General features: G+C 41.0%; 1 protein-coding gene across 1 annotated transcript in view; it reads left to right on the forward strand.

The window, feature by feature from the left end:
- Positions 1-576: 576 nt before the first annotated feature.
- The window catches only part of khdrbs3 (KH domain containing, RNA binding, signal transduction associated 3), an 81658-nt gene continuing 61499 nt past the window's right edge, over positions 577-20735 (forward strand). The window contains exon 1 of the mRNA XM_028399134.1: positions 577-682. Coding sequence (XP_028254935.1) covers positions 592-682 — 91 coding nt within the window. The 5' untranslated portion in view covers positions 577-591. The remainder of the gene's footprint in view (positions 683-20735) is intronic.

The following is a 20735-nucleotide window of genomic DNA, read 5'->3' on the forward strand; positions in this document are numbered from 1 at the left end:
CCTGTTATTAAGCATTAGTCTAAGAGCCTGCACGCACTTTCCTCTGTTGGCGCCTCGCTGTACACGCTCACTTTATGATAATGATATGGTAATGACAGATTTCAGCACCGCGGACAGCTCCGGAGTGTCGCCCCGCCTCCTTTCCAACCGGCTGCGTGTGTCTCGCCGGGGCGACCAATAGCTGTCCGTGCCTGCGCTCCGCTCTGGATACAACAGAGGGAGCTTCAAAGAGCCAGTCCACCCAGAGAGGAGAGCTGCACTCCGGCTGGGATGCATAGCGTAGCTCTACGGCTTCAACAACACTTCAATGGGATAAAAAACATCCGGCTACATTGAATTAAACCATCGTTGCTTTTTCTTCTTGTGTGTGTGTGTGCGCGTGTGCACGCGAGTGACTGAGAGATGTTCTTGTAAGCGTCAACGCGAATGATATTATCGGCCGTGATTTTGCCTCAGAGAACTTGAAGCCGTGTGGACGCTGAGCAAGTTTTTTTTCTATTTTTGTATTAATTTTTTTTTATTTTTGTTTTATTTTTTTTTGTGAATCACATTTGAGTCGTTTTCCTGGGAAGCCCAGAGGCGCAGGAAGAGATGGGGAGCGAAAAGTATTTGCCGGAGCTTATGGCAGAGAAGGACACGCTGGATCCGTCTTTTCAGCACTCCCTGCGGCTACTGGATCAAGGTAAATGTCCGTGCGTAAATACTGGAGTAAACTGTCTTTATCACGGCGTTGGTGTTGGGCTGCGGGCTACATGACACCACACCAGCCCGCCTACATGGAGTTATAAATAAAAAGGGTTGTTGTTCTACTTACAATGTCCTGTTGGTCACACTAAAATAAAAGGTTCTCTAAGCATCATGGTCAACTACTTATGCCCCTCAACTTTTTATTTATTTATTTTTGTTGTTGTTTTTAAATGGCACCTAAGTGCACATGATGACCAAGTGAATATTTAAACATGCATGACCCTTCCCCCTTCTCCTGTTTCTAGATGGCATAACGTGAAATTCCACCTTACACTTTACAAGCTGCAGTCGTCATCTATCCCGTGCAGACATGTGTTTAAGCTGCTGTGGAAATAATCACACAGACTCTTTATTGAAACCTACATGTGTTTTTCCCACCACATCTGAAGAAACGGATGTGACTGAAATTTGCAATTGTGCATGCATGGAGCAGCTTTAATTAATCCGTTGCACATCACTTCTGCTTTGAAGCTGTCGGAATTCTGCAAAAAAACACACTTCTTCAGACGCAGCCCTCACATGGAGCTCCTCATGTGGGGGAAACTGCCTCCTTCTCCTTCAAGTACCACTCGTGGGCTTTGTTAAGAGTCTAGCAGGCTTGTTGTTGGCTTTAAAGGTAACAGACAAGGAGCACCAGACTGTAAACAGTCTTGCTACAGTGTAACTAATTCTATTGGATCCCCCGCTCCTGTGTTTTAGTCTGGCTCTCAAGGGTTTCCTAAAAGGGTTCCAAAAGTGAGGCGTGATTTAATTTTTAATGCTGGAGTTAAACAAAGTTACAAACTGGATGTCCGCTCAGTGTTCCTTTAATGCTTTTTTTTTCCATTAGTTAATGTGTGTAAAATGTCAGAGAGTCCCCTTCAGTCTTAGGAGTCTCACTCCTAAACAGCAAAAATAGTCCCAAATGATATAAAAGAGAAAAATCTGAAAACATGCAAAGCCTGCAAACACTTTAGAGACTTTCACCATATTAATATAAATGCAAATATCTTTGTCTATCTTTGGTATCACTGGTTTACATTCTTTGCCACATGCTTCCATTGCAGTATGAACACCTTGTGATGTGCTTCTATTCATTGACTGTGTTATATCAGCTGCAGATCAGATCAGACTTGGGTTAATGCATCTTTCAGTGAACTGATTCATGCACGGTACTGTAAGGTAAACTCATTCCAGTCTGCGAGGCAGATAAGCCTGTGTTTTACTCAGCACTTTTCATTATCAGCTGCTTTTGTTATTCAAAATCTGGGTTAAGATTTTTTTTCTTTCTTTCTTAGAGCTCACTGATGTAGAGAGGACTGGAGCACTGAATACTTAATGCCAGTTGAAAGACATTTACCAGCCACTTCCTTGACAGAACCTCTGTTAAAGTCTTTTATCCACACGGCAGGCTCTCTGTAGAGTTAAAGCAAACATTGGCTACTTTCCAAACAGGAATAAAAATGATGGAATATGAGCCCAGGATAAACCCAGCAAAGAAGTACATGTTCCCTCTGTGTTGTGCTATTGGATAGTTTAACCCAACACACACTTGTTTCTTGATATGATGCTTCCAATAAAGTTAGTTTGTGATATTTCTAGTGAGGGCAAAGATTGCAGTTGGACAGCATTGCCGTGGCAGAATTAATCCGTGACATTTTATGAAGTAAGCAGTAACTCTGCGGCGCACAAAATTTGGCCCGAAACAGTCTGCCACAACTCCAAAAACTGTAAATACTGTTATCTCTCTCTTACACAACAGATGGAACACGATGCAGCTTAATAGAGCACTTCTTCTGCCATCTTGCTGATGAGTTCTGGACTTGATTATGCAATTGGCAGGGGAAGCAGGGAAAACAGTAACTGGAGTTACTGCGCGCAAATGCAGAATATGAGATTACTGAAAGTCTGGAGAGACTTCCATTCAGGAAAAATTAGAGGAGGGCATTGTGTTGGTTTGCCCGGGGGACGGGGCGGACTGCTTTGATAAGTTTGGGTCGTTCGTGGAGCTCTTCTCCCACATGAGCTGTATCTCTGCCCTTGTGACAGGCCTCGTACGGTCAGTAGCAGGCACTAGGAGCTGGAGGGATGTCTTAAGCCAAAATAAGAGAGCAGCGCTCTACATGGAAGGAATAAAATCCTCAGCAGCATATTAATAAGGCACTTCCTAGTACAAAAACACCTCATGTGGCACGAGCAGCATCTCCTATTTATGAGAAATTGGTGCAAAAAACACAGAGGACTAAACAAAAATATGATTTCAAATGTGAAAGTTCATGCTTGACCTTGGAAAAAGCCATTCAATTTTAAGCATGTCTCCTTTTCCATTAGTCAACATGACCATGTTTACTTAGACATAATAGAGAAGCATATTAACCCCTTGTGGATAAAAAGGTGAGCCTGCGTGCTGACTTCGTTATGAGGAAATGCAACCGCCTTAAGCCGTTTCTACACAGCAGGCGCAGCATGCAGCATGTTAGCAGCTCTGGTGCTCTGCACAGGAGGCGTTTAAACCTAAGTGTTCAGCAGTAGGTGCTGTAATTTCAAAGCGTAGTCATACAGTGAATGTCGAAAATGTCGAATACAGTAAAAATATTTTTTTTTTTGACTAAAATGATTTTGCCTCTTCTAACTCAAGATTATAATTAATTAATAACTGAAGATTTTATCAAAAAAAATTAGCTAAAAGGCACTAAAATGCAATGGCAGGCTGCTCAAAACTAGGTTTCACAGTGAATATGTATTAAAATGATAACAAAGAGGACTGATTACAGAAAACATTCACAAAGATAAGGAAAATGTAAGTTTTCTGGGAGGAAAACATAAAAATGACAAGAACAGTAAAAGCATGCCAGTCATATACAGTTGGACGCATAATTGATAGTCTCAACTGTACTGCATTTTAATGCTTTTTCCTTGGAGTCCGTGTGTAGGCGGTATTCTTCCTGTGCTTATCTCCAGGAGTCTCGCACCTACAGTACATGTAACGGTGTGCTGCTTCGCAATGATTCTTTTCAGCTTTTGATATGAAGTGTTAGACAGTTACACCTGAACTGACTGGAAATGCAGATTTTATGTATATTATCTTTGACTACTTACTGCCCTAAAATATTAAAATACACTACATATAATTAGGTTGCTAGTTTTTTGTGTGTTTCCTGCACTTGTAAACAACACAAAGTTAAAAATGTAGTGTCTCCTTGACACCAGATGTATTCTGTTTGTTGGGGATATGGATGCAGAGCAGTGTGCAACCCACTGAATGTTTAAGGACCTCTGCCCCACTTTGAACATCATAACCTCAGTCCTGCACATAAGTTGCTTTTTAATTGGCTATCCCACAGCAGGAGCTCGGCACAATGTTTGCATTACATTAACAGCCTCAGCTAGCTTACATACAATAAAAAAAAAAGAGTAACCCTATTACAGATGATGCTCCACCTTTAATTCATCCATTTTGCCCCCATCAACAGGGCAGAGGGGTATTTTTAGCTTGAGTTCCGCCCCGACTGAGGGCGCTTCCCAGGTTAGAATGCCCAGAAGTGAAAAAAAAATAAACTCTGGCATAGGATCAAAGAGAGAGATATCATTTTGTTTGATAAACAGTGCTTGATAGCGATAATGATCTGTGGAACTGCGGCTGGCCGACATGCTGAGCTGCACGGTGAGGTGGAGGTGAAGGCGTAGCTTCAGCGCTCAATCCGTTTGAGGCTGAGACCTGACTGGTGATTTGACCCGCAGATGTAGTGAACTTGCGAGTGAACTGTAAGAGGGCAGTGCCAGGGAGCTCCGGAAACTCTCTCTTTGCATTCAGACAAGCAAGTGAGCGTTACTGTGGCTAAGAGCTGTTTGCAGAGTTCTGTCTCCATGCTTTGTAGCAGCTCCCACTGGAATCCAGGGGTGAAATGTAGGCCAGGACAAACCCAGGCTATAAAATCTAACAGCGGCTTTATACAGACGTCAGGGTCACGTAGATTCTTTGATATCACTGCTAATGTGGTGTACATGCTCTTATACTCTTAGGAGCTGAAGATGCTGTGATTTCACCCAGTTCCCACTCACCTGGAATATTATCATCAGTCATTAGTGTACTACCTCATGTAAACAAACCATATCCAGTAGTTATCAATGAGAGGTAATCAAAAATGTCTGGAAGAAAGCCACGTGGATTAGCATAATTGAACCAGCTCAAGAACTGGAAAATAGCCAGAAAGAAAAAAAGTGACAGAAATACAATAAGCAATTAATAGCATGTACTGCAAATATATTTAAAGCTGCATTAATCCATATTTTTATAGGAACAACAAGTCACTAATATAAGAAGGGTTGCTTAAAGAGAAAAATGTGCATAATCTTCTACAAGTAGTGGAGCATTTCAGTGTCTTTCAGCTCATTGTTTTGATATGAACTCCCACTTGAATGACATGTTTCACTCTCACATCGCCCATGATCCATTTGCACCACAACTAACAGCCAAAAAACCCTAATAAATCCATTATTCTACCTGCACAACAGCCAAACTACGTAAATAAACATGGTTGCCCAATAGCTAACCAACAATTAGCTCATTCTGGGGTCTAATTAAGTGCTAGAGCTTTGCTTTGTGTTGAACCCCACTATTATATTTATATAGTGACAGACCACAATGTGTCAACAATGTTTCGACAACTAAAGTTAGCACTGAATATTTGTGTAACTTCTTTTTTTCATATTTTAATGCATTCATGCTCATCAGATCAAATTGATTTCCTCACTTGGGAAATCTGTGGCAACAACATGGATGCTACAAACATCAACTGTCATACTGATAGCTGTTTCTATTTTTTTGCATGACAATGAGGAGCAAAGGAAGCAGATTAGAGGAGTCATGAGACATGACTAATTTTGAATATGCATGAAATAATAAAAATGTTTGCAGTTGCGCAAACGTGTGAGAGATGGGCGTGCAAATTCAACATTCAAGATACACAACATTTGCTAGTTTCACAATAAAAACCAATAGTACTTTTAATTATGTTAACAATATTGATAAGACACATGTATTTTCCCGGTCATGCAAATGTATGTGTGAATTTATTAGACAAACTTTGATACATTCTTTTAGATTTTGTACTAAACTGAGGGTATATATTGACACCACTATTCAATCCTCCCTAGCTGCTGGGCTCATTGGTCTTTTGTTGCATTCCCATTATCCCCTGCACAACCTCATCACCATATTGCACGGCACATCCACCTCCACCTGGCGCAAAAGCTTGCCCTGGGCTGCTCTTCTTGTTGATTGAACGTTTAAACTGTCACGTTCCTATGTCGAACACACCCCTCTGGTATAAATGCCGCATTCATATTTCAAATGCACGTTTTCCTCCTCTACCTGAATCGCTGAGGGCCTTGCCTTGAGCTGTCTGCTATAGGACAGCTATCTAAGAGGAGACTCAATTAAAGCGGGCAGCCAGGGCTAGCTTTAATAATGCAAACTGCACTTGTTTAGGCAGAAGTATGCTGAAAGGTGATATACAAGCACTCGGTAAAAGGATCATTTAAAAGGTGTGTGCTGCTAGGTCCCAGTGTAAGATTCTGGAGGCGATAAACAATACGTCGATTGCAGGTTGATCACATGCCATTCAGAAAATGTTTCAATGTTAGTCTATCATCTATCCTCACGGTGCTCTAAAGATCTTTTATAACACAGATGTCCCACTTTCCACTGATCGCTCACGGCATTGCGTGTGTATATGTTAGCGTGAGTGAGAGCTCTTACCATTGACCTCATCCTCAATCATGATGATCCTATAATAAAACTCAATTGTGTTTATATATATCTATATATATAGATATATATGTATATGTGTTCTGTGTGTGTGTAGAACATTTTGACTTGATCATTGTTAAAAGTAGCTCGCAAGCCAAAAAAAGTGTGGGCACCCCTGCAATAAAACAACATTTTCTAATTTCTCTTTATGCCAAATTGTTGCACACGCAAAACAGCAACACAACATGGTTCAATACCAGAAATGTGTCTCCTTCATGGTGCCAAAAATGTCCTCACCTCGACAGCGTTGATTTAAGCTTCAGTGCATTGCTTATGGAGATCTATTAATCATCATTTTTATTGGATGATAATGTGCTCCGCGGTGCTGGCTCAAAACAGGACTCAGACAGACCAGGATTACACTGGATTAGTTTTTGAAAACTCCCAGACTGTATCAATCTGTTTGCCGCGCCTGAGGCTGAGAGACAAAAGGAGATGGGGATATAAAGGAAAGAGGAGAGTGGGAGCGAGGTTGGTAGAAAAAAAGTAGGAGTCTTCTTTCCTCAGGGAAAGGTTATTTGTAAGGGGGATTGTACCAAAGTCAGTTACAAAAGGAAAAAAATGCAATTTGTGAGGGGAGTGTGGGTAAAAAAAAAATAAATAAATGGATCAGCAGAATGGGAGTTGAAATTGAAAAAAAAGCAGTTATGGGAGTGCTGCTTGTAGATGTGTTAGTGATAAAAAATAAATAAGTAAATAAATAAAGTTCAGATTCCTGCTGTTGCTGACTGCTGCTTCTATTTAAGCGAAAGAACAGAGCAGTAAGGAGTGGCACATCACATTCCCAACTGAAGATAGGTGTGATTTTCCCACTTCCTTGAAAAATTGGCGTCATTGCTTATTCATTTCTGACACTACGAAAGCCTTCCTTTGTGCCACGCAAGTACAGTAAGATCCTTTTAGGATAAGAGTGTTTTCATTTTTTATTTTTATATTTAGCACTTTCTGGACTAAACTATTATGTTTGACTTTCCTAGAAGGGGTCCTCTCTCTGCCCCGCCCCGCCTCGCCTCTGATCTCCCCTGACAGCCCGCTGCTTCCCCTTCCCTCTTCTTTATTTATGTCGTTTTGTGTGGTTGGCACCTCTATAGAGAGGATTGCACTGGATTAGCTTCTCCGCCTTCCCAACTGATCCGATCCATTTTGTGTAATCCAACTCAATTTAATTATGTTTATCGTTCCACCTCGCTGGTGCCGAGGAGCGGCAGCACACCTCTGCCGAGATAAGCCCGGGGACCTTGTGCCTCTTTGCTGGCAGAGCGTCTGCCTGAGCCTGTTGCTTTATAAACAGATGGTGTAAGTCACCTGCGCTCTCAGTAAATAATGTGTTAGGTACAATATTATGTTTTGGAGCTCCACTCAAACATCACTGTGACACAGAAAAGAAAGAAAAAATGAAAGGTTGAAGATCATAACCTAATTTTGTTTGTTGATGTTAATGGAATTTGTACCGTTTAGCATGTTCTCCATCCTTCACCTCCTCTTTGCATGAATTAATGTACCCACTATATAAACAGTCTGTAAGTTAGTCTAATCCTTGGCATTAGATATCAGAGGCTCCAAATAACTTGTTTTCTCAGAGTGCAAGGGCTCACAGATTAACCCAACCTCAATCCATAATGTGAGACAGTCATGTAATTTTGAATGCATTATTATTAATATTATTATCAACATTCACATAAAACATTTTTAACACCTAACATTTGAATGACAATGACCTGAATGACTGGGAATCTTCATCAAATTAACCAGTTGTGCTTTACATTGCTCTGCATTCATTTTTGGTTGACCGCCCTTTTGCTACCAATCTCACTGTTTCTACAAGTACAAGAAATGCTAATACGGCCTCAGTGTCGGTCTTCATATATCAGTGAGGTCCACTTATGGGTTTTTCCACATCTAGGCAAAGCCAATCTTTAGCAATCAGCCCAGCCGATAGCTGATGTGACACAAATTAGCTGAATTCAAACATACATTCAGCTACACTTACAGCATGTAAACTTATAATCTAAACATTAAATACATGGAACAGATCACCAAAAACTACATTTTGTCAAATTACACTTAAAAAATTAGTTAAACAGGAACAGTGTAATAAACATCACTGGTCTGCCTGCAGATGCACCTGCCTGTCAATCTGCTTAATATGCTCAGGTGTCAGCTGATGCTGATTATTTAAAAAAAGCTTATTAATTCAAAAAAGGTATTAATTGGTCCACAACTAGTGTAGTGGAGTGTTCTTAGCAGATGCTACAGTCTGTGAGAAAAAAGAAAGAAAAGAAGCATCTTCTTCATCATCTGTAGCGCCTTCTAAAAAGTCTAATCTCCTCCTGGTGTCAGGAAAAATCTCCTTTTGTTTATTATTTTAACAGGAAAGTTGAACTCAAATATTCAGCTGTGCCACGGAAAATATTAAATTCACATATCAGGCTGAACATTGATTTGGATATCCCATTAAGAACAAAATACCAACACACTACAGCCTTCTGTCAGCCCACGTTTGCAATGTTTTGATGTAACGCAAAGAAGCAAGCCGTCATCATTCCTTCATAAGTCACCGTTAATGGCATTAATCTTCTTTGCTGTATTAAATGTCCTGCTCACCTTCTGAATACAGAAGAAGAAGAAGAAGAAGGACAGGCTTTGGTGGTGGTGGTGGGCATGAATTTTTAATGAGCAAGGGCGGTGGGATATCAGTAAATGAAAGTTAAGTGCATTTTCTGGGTTTTTGGAGCAGGAAAAGTTATCCTGTAATGTACTGAGAGAGGAGGAGAGATGGATGCTCATTTACCACCGGAGCCAAGAGACCTTTCCTCGTGTCCTGCTGGGCTGCTTGCCTCACTGTGTCTCCCGTCTCTATTTTAAGAGCCTGATATTAAAGCCTAATTGTGTTCACAGTTTTTAGGGACATCTCCCTCTGTTTTCTGTGTCCTTTTTTTCTCTTCTCCTTCGCTCTCTCTCTCTCATGGCATGCTAACAAAATCATTAAAAAACAGAATGCAAAGCACAGTTTGTCATTTGAGCTGGTTTATATCACCTCCTTATTTTGACTAATACAGGGAAGGGAGCAGATGCAGCATGTATATTGTTTTCTGTGGGCCTGTTAACATGGCACTGCTGCTGGTTCTAAAGCATTCATTAAATCTTACAGTGAAACCATAAAAAAGGGGGGGGGGGGTCAAATCTGGGGTATACGACCCTCATAACAAGCAGTTATCCACTTTCTCCTTGGTAATGAAATCATACTGTTGCTGCTGTTTCTTTAACACTCCAGCTGATTGCTCCTTCACTGTGCCATTTGTAGGCACTTCTTGTTATAGTCTGACCTAGGCTTTGCCCAATAAGAGGCTTGTTAAAAAGTGACCTGGAAATGGATCTCTGTCCGTCTGTGTCTGTCTGCTTATGAAATTCTGTCTCAGTGGTCATCATTATTTCAGGCGAGACAAATGTTTGGAGCCATTATGGAGTTGTTTGTGTTTAGAACCTCATCCTAACAAAGGCCATGTAGCACATTTTGAGGAGTGCATGGCTCTCACAGGATTTTTAACCTGGTTATAGTGTTGTGTGTGCATATATTTACACTATACTGCAAATGGAAATATTACAATGGCAATGAGCTGGACCCAAATACTTGATAACAGTAACTCCTGATGAGTTAATGGATGACTGATGACCCTGTGGTGTAATGGCCAACGGCCAGAACAAGCATCACAGGCCTAAACAATCATCATGTGTAAATGAGACATAAATTAGTCTTCATCATTACTGAACTCTTAATATTTAAATCTAACATTTAACTTAAGTAAAGTGATAGTATGAACTTTGTTGCTAAATGGTTATCCTTTCCAATCATGAGTTCATTATTATCAAATAAAGAGCCCAAGAAACAATGTGGCACCCAGTTCCTTCTATAGTAAGTGTTAATCCATCATTATCATGAATCCTCATATTATTCAATGTATGAAGTAACTAATAAATAAACTTCATCATGAACTCATAGTGATCATTGTATGTACAGCTGGACCTATAGGCAAAGTCTGTTAGCCACTGTTCTTGGCTTTTGACTCCCTCTAACAACACAACAACCCACTTGTTGTGTTTTAAATTCTCTGTATGCTCACTGTGCAGTGTGGGCTTCTTTGACCTATGCTGCACGGACTTGAATTTAACCCTATGATGAGGTGCAGGGAACATGAACAAGGGCAGAGGAATCCAGATTCCTCCCTAAGAAGGGTCCAAAAATAAATACAGGTCAAAAATAACTGCTTCAAAAAATTCTTTAATAGTGACAACAATAACATATTCTATTCAAAACAGCCACTGCCTCAACATTGACCAGCTGATAGGGCCAAAGTAAGAGGACTGCCATGAAATGCAAAACAAAGGAAAGGTGGCACACATGTGGCTCACAGGCCCCACATCATGCAGTTCAATTCCAGAATCATAGGAGGCGACTGAAAGTTACATATCAGCCCACTGGATGTTCTGTCCACGTGTAGCCACTAAATTCTTCCTATAAACGATCACACCCTGTTATTGATCCAAAACTACCCTGACCCCTTAGCACCACATAAAACACCAAGTTACATACAGCATGTCTATGCACTATAAAAACTACTCCAGGCCAGTAGCACACTAAACTATGTCAGTCCTGTATTCTATTATATTACATATCAGAATAAAATATAAAAGCAAACATCGTTAGAAAATAAGACCTAATGTTTACGCTCCTGCTTATAAGTGGGTTTTTGTGCATGTCCAAAAAAACATGCTCTGTCATAGCATATTTTAATTAGATCCCTCATTAGAATCCATCATATTCCCTTGTATAACCATTTTATTCTGTTCACATTTGACTAATTTAGAATGAAATAGTGCAAATTAGCATCTGGTGCTTTGGACAATCAGAGCATGCACCTTGCGGTCACGATGTTTATCTGCCTATCAATTTAATTATTTCTGATTACATTGTCTGTGGCACTCCCATTGAACACATAAATCTATAACAGCATGTCTGCACTATGCACTGACTTAAGATAGACGGATGTTCATTATTTAGGTGCATCATCTCAGCCTGTCCTCAGCAGGAAAACAATGGCAGAGGTCCAATTTTAAAGGTGAAATTGTTCCGTCCCGCGATAAGATACAGTTTATCAGGATTTGGATAGACATGAAATTATCTGTGGTATCAATTTTAAGTTTATTTGTAGAATCTACTGACAGTGAAATATAGAGAATGTCACTAGAAGCTGAATATAAGGAGATGATTATAAGGCTAAAACTCCAGCTCATTCATTAGTGACGGGCATCACAAGTACCACAGCTCAGTTTCTCTCTGTCATATGTAATGCATCTCTGACAAAGATGACTGTAATTACAAGCGAGCATGCAGTCCACACAGCAGACGCCTCCTGAGCTGGAGTGTCGATGGAAGGCTGTGAGAGGTGAATGGATAGAAATCAAGTTTATAGATCTGTGGGTTATGCGCGCGCCCACCCCCTTCACCAGAGGGCTGGGGTTTTAATTGCTGTCTGACCAGGGCTGCTTCTGTGTGAAGATGCGCCGCCTCGATATGAGAAGTAAGGGGGAAGGAATGGCTTTCTTTCTCTGTGGTTGTTGTATTGACAGCCCCTCAACCTGGAGGAGCTGATAAGAACACGGGACCCAAGGAGAAACACCAGTGGGAGTGGATTGCATTTCAGGGCCAGGAATTAGAGCTGTTTTTTTTCTCTTTTTTTGGGGGGGGGGCTAGAGGGCCATATGACGACAGCCATATCTAATGTCTGGAGAGGACAGCAGAAGCAAGCAAAGGGCCAGTAAGCATGAGCAAAAACCCTGCACCCTTGTAACATGCATAAAGGACCTGCATGCCTGAGGAGGAGCATCTTATTCTAAATCAATGAAGGAAGGCGCATTGATTTACACAACAAAACACAAACACAGGAGACCTTGCTGCTTTCTTTATGTTAGGTCACTGTTTCAGTGCTTCTTTATTTACTGGAGTTCTATTCAGACACAAACACACTATGTCCTTCTCTGTTTTTTTGCATTCTGTCATCAGCTTTTCAAATAATTAAAAATCAATTAGGTGTTCATTTAACAACAGAAAGATGAAAGCACTGCAGAAAATCACAATAATTTCTAAAGTAGTGCTCAACATTCTGTCCAATTTGTCCTCTTTGAATTGTAGCATTTTCATGCAAAAAAATGACACATTCAGAGTTTGAATCCTTTTTGATTAAAAGCCTCTGCAGCAGCCTTTTTAAACTATCATGACACAAAAATACAGAAGTTCCTAACATAATAATGAATTTTATATTAAAGAAGATGTGTGATGTGAGGAAAAAGACTGCAAATCAAGCTGCGTTTTGGTTGGGGGGGGTGTGTGGGGGGACCGTGCCTGTATCAGATCACTGATCAATACATGATGTGTAACATAAGGCAGATATCAGGATATGCTAATACACGAATCCAAACCCCACTCCAGTCCAGTCACTTGACTTATTACTCCTTTTTTACGCTCTCAAACTGTGCCTCTGAGGCTGGAGAATCTGCAGCGCCGCAGGACAGCCCGTGCAATATGTGTCATAGATCTCACTGTCAGAAGTACATTACCCCTGCTGAGCTGCCCGGGTCGCCCGGTGAGAGATAATTGTGACCCCTTACTGTGAGGGGAAAAGTCCAACTTATGGAAGCCAACCGTCCTTTCATCACAAGGCGATTGATTCAAGCTTTTTCTCTCTCAGAGTTAAGTGGTGATCCTAGGCTCTGCAGTCTTGTGGTGTTTTCGTTACATCCTCTCTCATGATTTTCTACTTTTCTCCAACAAGACCCAGTTTAACCCCAATCATATCTCAGCTGTGGAGTTTTGGAGTGGTACTTATAATTAAAGTAAATCAGTACATCTTTCTTTTTGCCTGTTTTCATTTATTTATTTATTTTTTAACTGTGACCACCTACTGGAGTTAAAATTTCAAGCCCAAATCTTATTCATGCCTGTAGGAGTATCTTTTTTTATTTATTTTTTTGAACTTTTGAAGTAAGAAATATCACTTTTACTTTGAATAAAACACACTCCTACACACTGGAGTACACTCAGGGGTTATGAGAGAGAGATGTTTCTTACATGATAATTTTAGCTAAAACCACTCACACATCATGTAAATGTCTTGATGCCAACGATCGCATGCTCAAGTCTGTGCTTGCCGTGAACCACTTTCCACTCTCGCTTGTTGGTTGTATCATTCGGTTCCTAGCCTACCTACTGTTCTTTCTATATAACACAAATAACCCCCCTGGCAATCGGTGGCGTCTACCTCATTATCATATTTATTTAAAGTATCGTATGACCCATTTCATTCCAACATGGGTTCCTCTCGTCATGATTGAGTAGTCCCATATTTAAGTGTAGTCTCTGGAGATGCTGCTGTGCATAATGGGAACATTACTATTAAGCATAGTCACAGGCCTTGTCCTTGTCATTAAAATGAAAAGAGAAACACTTCTTCTGCTCCTAAGTAAGAATAGTTTTAGGTTACAATTACTGCATTATTACAGATATATTCAAAAACTGCAGACTGTTAAACAAAAGGAGCCTTCCATCTGTCTAATGTTGGAAATTCAACTCAGGCGATCAATCTGTCATGTAAGCAATACGGGATGGAATACTGAATATTGTTTGCCCAGTTCTCAGTGATGTAGTGTATAGAGTCCTGTTGGTGAAAGCAAAGGGCTGCGGTGCTGCCCTTTGTAACGTGACCACTCTAATGGACCACATCTGACAAACGGACATGATTGCACCAGAAATCTCTCTGATTGCCAGGTATAAACATCAGTGAGAACTTTAATGGCTGAATCTGTCACTAAACGTCTGGAGCTCATTCACAATGGCCCACCGGCCTGTGGCTGGTAATGGAAGATTAATAGCAGGCTACTGGTCCATCTTCTGAGTTATCGAATGGTTTCCCTTGGATACGTTTCTCAGGACTTGGCCTGTGTCTGGCTCGTATCGATCTGCTGCTTGCAAATTTATGGTTATGTTTCTTCAATTTGCACAAAGGCAAAAACATTGTTGTCTCTGCTGGCATTAGTCATTGACATCCTGCAGATGTGGCTGCAGCAGTGAGTTTTATCTGTCCCTCAGTTCCACAGGGTCCGATCCTCTCCTTCTGTGACAACGTGAATGTCATCGCTGTTACTTTATACATCTAATTGACCGTGACCTTCTCAATGCTTTACATGTAGGAAATGTTTATTGATAAGCATTTCTCTCTGGTGCTTTAAATACTGCACTGATATGATATGACTGCTGCCACCATTTTAGCAAGTCAGCTGATTTTAAGAACATATTGTCCAGACTGTCTTGAGTCAGGGTCATGACTTTCTTTTTAGAACGTCTTACAAGTATTTAGAAATTTAGCTCAACCCACTGCCCATATACTGCCTAACTGCATCTTGAATATAACTTCTGCACAGTCTTTAGCATCAGATTTAACTCCACATAAACCTGGCATGTCCCCCCTCCCAACCCCACCCTGCCCTCTTTCCTTTTCACTGTCTGGTCTAGCTTCGATGCATGGGGTTTCATTACCTCAGCCTTAGTCAAATGGCTGGGAGCTCTGGACTGATATTTCAACTGAGACATAATTAATGAGATGTGCACGTCTGGTTCTCTCTCCTCTGAGTGAAGAACTGGAAGACGTCTGCTGGGACTATAGGCAGTGAGCAGCAGGAAGAGGAGCGAGCTCTTGCTGCAGCCAGAGCCATAATAATAAGATGTTTCATGTTTGCTCTACAAGACAAAGAAAAAAATGCTGAGTCCACTGTCTTTCAATAGGCTGCCCTGACTCTTTTTTTAACTTAAAACCAGTAGTTGTATGTGTTTAATGAGAATCCCCATCAGTTCTAGCCTCTGGATTCATAGAAAACATATAATGCTCTGTACGAGATTAACATAAATGTAAAATATAGCTCAAATATAGTAGGATAGGAAAACATCCTCCAGGGACTGGAGAAAGCAAGGATGTATGAATAGAATTTCTAAATTTGGGCATAAAAAATGGAAATACTACGACAGTGCTTTAATAAATCTATACAAAGAAAAGACAGACTTTTACATTGTGGAAGGTTGTAGTTCCTCTACTGGCAGGAGGATGGCACAAAAAGTAAGTCAATCTCCATAGACCTCCATGTTAAAATGTCCAACACTACTGCAGAAATAGGCGTGCTGTTTTGGTCTTTTAATGACAACTGTGGACTGGCTGCTCTGTCACTAGCCCGTCTCAGCTTTTATTAGCCAGGAGCTAGCAGCATCTGTCAACGGCAACTACACACACTGAGTCTCTCAGGACTCCCGTAAATTGATTTACTCTTGTCAAATAATAACAAGCTTTCTCAGTCCCTTCTGACTGCACACTGGTTGTATTTGGACCATTGAACACACAGAACCAGGCATTTTGATATATGCTGGCTGTTTGTTCTGTGATATAAACGTGGAAGCCAATAGCTTCTGAAACAGGTAGGCAGACTTAAAACTTAAAACTATTTTATTTAATTATGGATTTGTGTGTCTGTACAGACCTGAAAAATGTCAAATCTGAATCACAGCGAACAAGTTACTTCCGCCTGGCAGTTTGAAAGATTTCCTGTGGTTCGACACTTCACCTTTGCAATTGTTCTCACTGCATGTTAAATATTTTCCTCTAAACACAAAATTTCTCTCAGAAATGGGAGTGGAAGTTGTAAAACAAACTTAAGCAGTGGTAACGGGTGAAGAAGGGGGGATTAAAAGCTGTGAAACACATATTATCCTCTGTTGCAGTATGTTTGGCTCTGAAAGTCAGGGTAGCAAACAACAATTGCAACAGAGCTACCGGTACTTTTGCACAATGAATAAAGCCCTGTGGCAATACTGGGATCATCATAAATAGGATTTATTTAAATAACAATACACACTGACAGCTCGAGAATATACTTGTATTTAGGTATTTGAGGCACTTAGAGTAATCTAATAATATTTTAGCCATTTAGAGGGGCGTGCTGGTATTTAGAGGGAGCTTTCTGGCCCTTCATCAGCTCTGTTTTCAGTTTCACCACTTGACACAGTCTGACACAGCTACTCAAAGAAAACTTCCTCCACCTGCTTTCACACATAATTAGCTATTAAGGTAAGTTCATTGTTTTGAAGGAGGTAGAAAATGTGTTTTAAGGTCAATGATGTATTTGAAAGGTTTAATTGGTAGATTATTAACCGGTGAAAACAAAGACGCCTAAAAGGGATGCTTCAAAAAACACGTGTGTAACCTTTAGCTGCTGAGGTTCCATCCCATTATCACCTGCCCGAATTTGGCATGCATGTTCTTTAAAGCTGTGTTTTTTCACACCCAGACTTTCACAGCGATTATTTATTGGAAAATCTTCACTGCCAGCTCACATGCAAACACCTTTCTATCATCCGCCGCAGTCAACAACAGTCCAGATGTGTTCGTGCAGATTTAAATGACTCATTAATCCTATGGGATTCAATTCAGTTCTGTCAAATTCTCTAGTTGAATTTGATGGCAGCAGTGGACAGCTGCCTCCTATATTTTTCCCCAACTTGCTAGCTGCCATGCTAATGATGTGCAGTGGGTGGTGAAGCACTGAGGCACTACACATGCCTCTGCCATGGTGTGAGAACGGCTTCTCACTTCCAGATGACATAAAGTCACGTCTTGAGCGTGTTGCACTGTGAACTGTCAAACTGAAGGGTATGCATACCCTTCACATCGCCTTGTTTTTTTTTTTCTCATTTCCACAGTCATATTTGCTCATACGTCTCATGTCGCAGGTCTGACATTGACGACACTGTCAAAGCTTACTGTCAGACAATAAACCCAGAGCGTGCCACAACTCTAAGACAAAGGAACAGTACCTTAAACAGCGTTGTGTTACTAGGCGGTTTACACGCACTGTAATTGGGGAAACAACCTCTGTTCTTCCAGCTTGAATTTCTATCCTGTTGTTGGTTGCTTGAGTGAAGCAGCGTGCCAGTGGGTGACAACATGCAGTAAAATATGGTTAACATGTTTCATGTGACACTTCAATTTCCTCTCTGTCAATCAGTGTAGCTGCAGTATCTCTCTTATTGCTCTGCTAGACTGACAGCTCATGATGGATCTAGTTCTCGCTTAGTGGCAGAAATGTGTGATTACAGAGACGAGTGTGCAAAATACATGCATATATGCAAGCAGGCCTACATACACCTGCTCGCACTGCACACTGCAAAATCTCACTCATTTAGGTTAGGATTTGCTTCAATTTTTGCATCTTAACTATAAAATGACAAGTGTATTTTAATCCTCATTTCAAGAGGGAAACACAACAGCCAGCTTGAATTGTCAACAAATCTAGTCCTGAAATATTGTATACATTTTTCCCTGAAAATTGATTTTGTTTACAGTAAACCCTGCACACTCAGGGCACCGATGTGATGGCTCCTTGGCTCTGTTATATGCCCGCTGTGGCCTCGGAGAGATTGTCATAAAAATGGCGCGTCCTGCAGAGACAGCCGGCGGCGTTGCTGAGTCGACAGCTCCGCTGTGTCCTAAAGTAGTCCATTAGCTCTACCTGCCCCTTTTCTCCGCAGGAAGCCCACAGCACTAAATGAAGCCAGGCATATTTTCATCTTCCTGACAGCCTGGCTGCGGCTGTAACCATTGGGAGATGGAGGCCTGTGTCAGCCGGCACATTCTGCTGCAGGTTTGGCTCAAATGCAGATGCACAGACAACTATATCATTCATCCAGGATTTGCGCTTTTTGTAGGCCATTTAACAAGAAGAGGCTTACATTTTATGTCTTTTATTTACTAAAATTTAAATTGCTAGATGGTTTCATTTATTAAGCAATGTCTGATATGCATTTTTATGCATATCAACACTGCTGCCGTTAAGTATAAAAGGAACAAAACTGTCCAACTGTGCCACGGCATCCAAGTTAGCCAGTTAACCTTCTGCCTCAAATGAGCCGTACAATCCAGCAGCCATGGTTTCCAGGCAACATCAGAAATGTAGCGGTGGTAGCTGAGGAGGTTACTGCATGGACATACACTTGGCCACAAACTACCTACAGCACATCCACTGACAGAGTTGCTGGTTGATATTTATTTGGATGATTTATAATTAATACTAAATACAGTGCACATTGGGAGAAGCTAATCAAGTTAAGCTTTGTATTCTGTGATCCCTCTTCACTAAACATTTTTGTGATATAAAACACGTTATCTGGTGTACTCTGGCAAGACTGAAAATGTATTTTCACTCATTCAACAACCTCATTCAGTAAATCGAACACCATGGACTTTTACTGCTACTTATACAAACAGAGGTTAATGCAGAGAAATAGGACATATAAAGGAGTAACAAGCTGACAGTCATGCACTGCTAGTCAGCACAGTGTTGCAGAGCTGTATTGTACCAGGTGAAAAGGTTTTTAGGACACATATAGACATGAGAGAGCTACATATAAACTTCATGATTCCCAAGTAAAATGGGTAAAAATTAGTTAGTATTTATTTATTTTTGTTAACATCTATATTCAGCGATGTCATGAATATGGACATTATCTTTACAGCTTCCAGAATTTCATCATGGCAGTCACTGGGGATTGACTCAGTTTATGAGATGGTCTCAAGTGGTCATTGAAGGTAGTGTAGTTTGTTTGTGGTTCGGTGCTGGGCTGTTAGTGTGCTGTCGGCACAATAAAGCTTTTTTTGGCTTCAAATAACTGCTGAAATTGGAGCTTGAGACAGGGTATGTTTTTCCCACTTTTATTCCACACTGACAAATTTGAAAATACATAAATATCTGCGCTAGAAAAGAAGGGATTTACTATGCCGAGTATACACACACCAGATTTCATGTATGATTGAAAAAAAAAACATGTATTTTTATGTGCCATTTTTCAGCACTGTTTAGGTTTGTTGCACATAACTTTTTCATCCCACTACCCATTTAAGGCTAACCTAACCATCTGCCTCTAGAATAGCTGCGCCTCTGAAAAATGTTTGCAGAACAAAAATTCCAATCTGCAGAATGAATGCTACCCCATAAACGGCAGTCATACCTGGAGTATTTATGTGTATTCTAAAGCTGCAGATGCCACAGGGAAGGAGAGAGAGAGAGAGAGAGAGAGAGAGAAGGAGAGAGAGAGAGGGAGAGAGAGAGAAGGGGAGAAAGCTTTCGGCAGTGTGGAGGAGTCAGTGCAGGAGCTCAATCTGAAACCGTGGTGGCCTATACAAAGACTACCACCTACTCAAGTAAGAGATACATTTAAACGTGCCTGTTTGCCAAAAATGACTAAGTGAGAAGGTGAAAGGAGAAGAATGAGCACAGTCAAGAGCCATACAATCACTCTTTTATGCGGCATGTAAACCAACACAGCACACTGAGGCGCCTCTGCTAATGAAAATGTGTGAATTATCTTGCAAATAATGCTGCTCTGTTGCTAAGTTGTGCACGCAAAAGCAACTCGCATTAACATTTAAGCTGTCAGTCAATGGAGCGTGAACTTCAGGACACTGAGCGCTGATGTTATTGCCTTCCTGCTCCTGCCTCCCTCCTGCTGCGGCTTTAAGTTTCTCTATTGGGATGCTGTGCTTGAAGTCGAAGGCAAAGTTAGTGCGGCTGCGAGGACGCAGGTGCTGAAAGCCAAAGTGTCATCCCCCTCTGGTGTGTGGTCGATAATGAGACTGGGGGAGCAGCATGAATAACTCTATGAACTCTTTTTCATTTCCTTAATCTCTGCCCACAGGCCAGGCCGGTAACACTGAGTCATTATTTTCCATCGGTTTATTCGCTACTTGATCACACATATCGCCTCCTATGGGGTAGGATGAAGGAAGGGAAGGAAAATCCACAGCGCAAATGAAAAACGTTCTGTAATTCAATATCTTTAATAATGCTGCTGAACGGATCTCCTTGTTAAGCTCCGTGTAGGAAGAGTAATTGCAGACTTCCTCGCAACTTCAAGCCCGCAAGCAACTTTTGACCTCAGGCTACCAGACCACAGAGGTACAAGCGGGGCTGCAGGACAAGTGCTCCATCTGCTCCAGCACAACGAGCCTCACAAAGGCACATATTCTTTTTCTCATTTTCTTCCCGTTGATCTTGTCGTGAAGCTGGCTCCCCAGTGTGGTTCTCTGCAGTATCCTCTTTCATA

This window comes from Parambassis ranga, chromosome 2 (genome assembly GCF_900634625.1).
Source record: "Parambassis ranga chromosome 2, fParRan2.1, whole genome shotgun sequence".
Lineage (NCBI taxonomy): Eukaryota > Metazoa > Chordata > Actinopteri > Ambassidae > Parambassis > Parambassis ranga.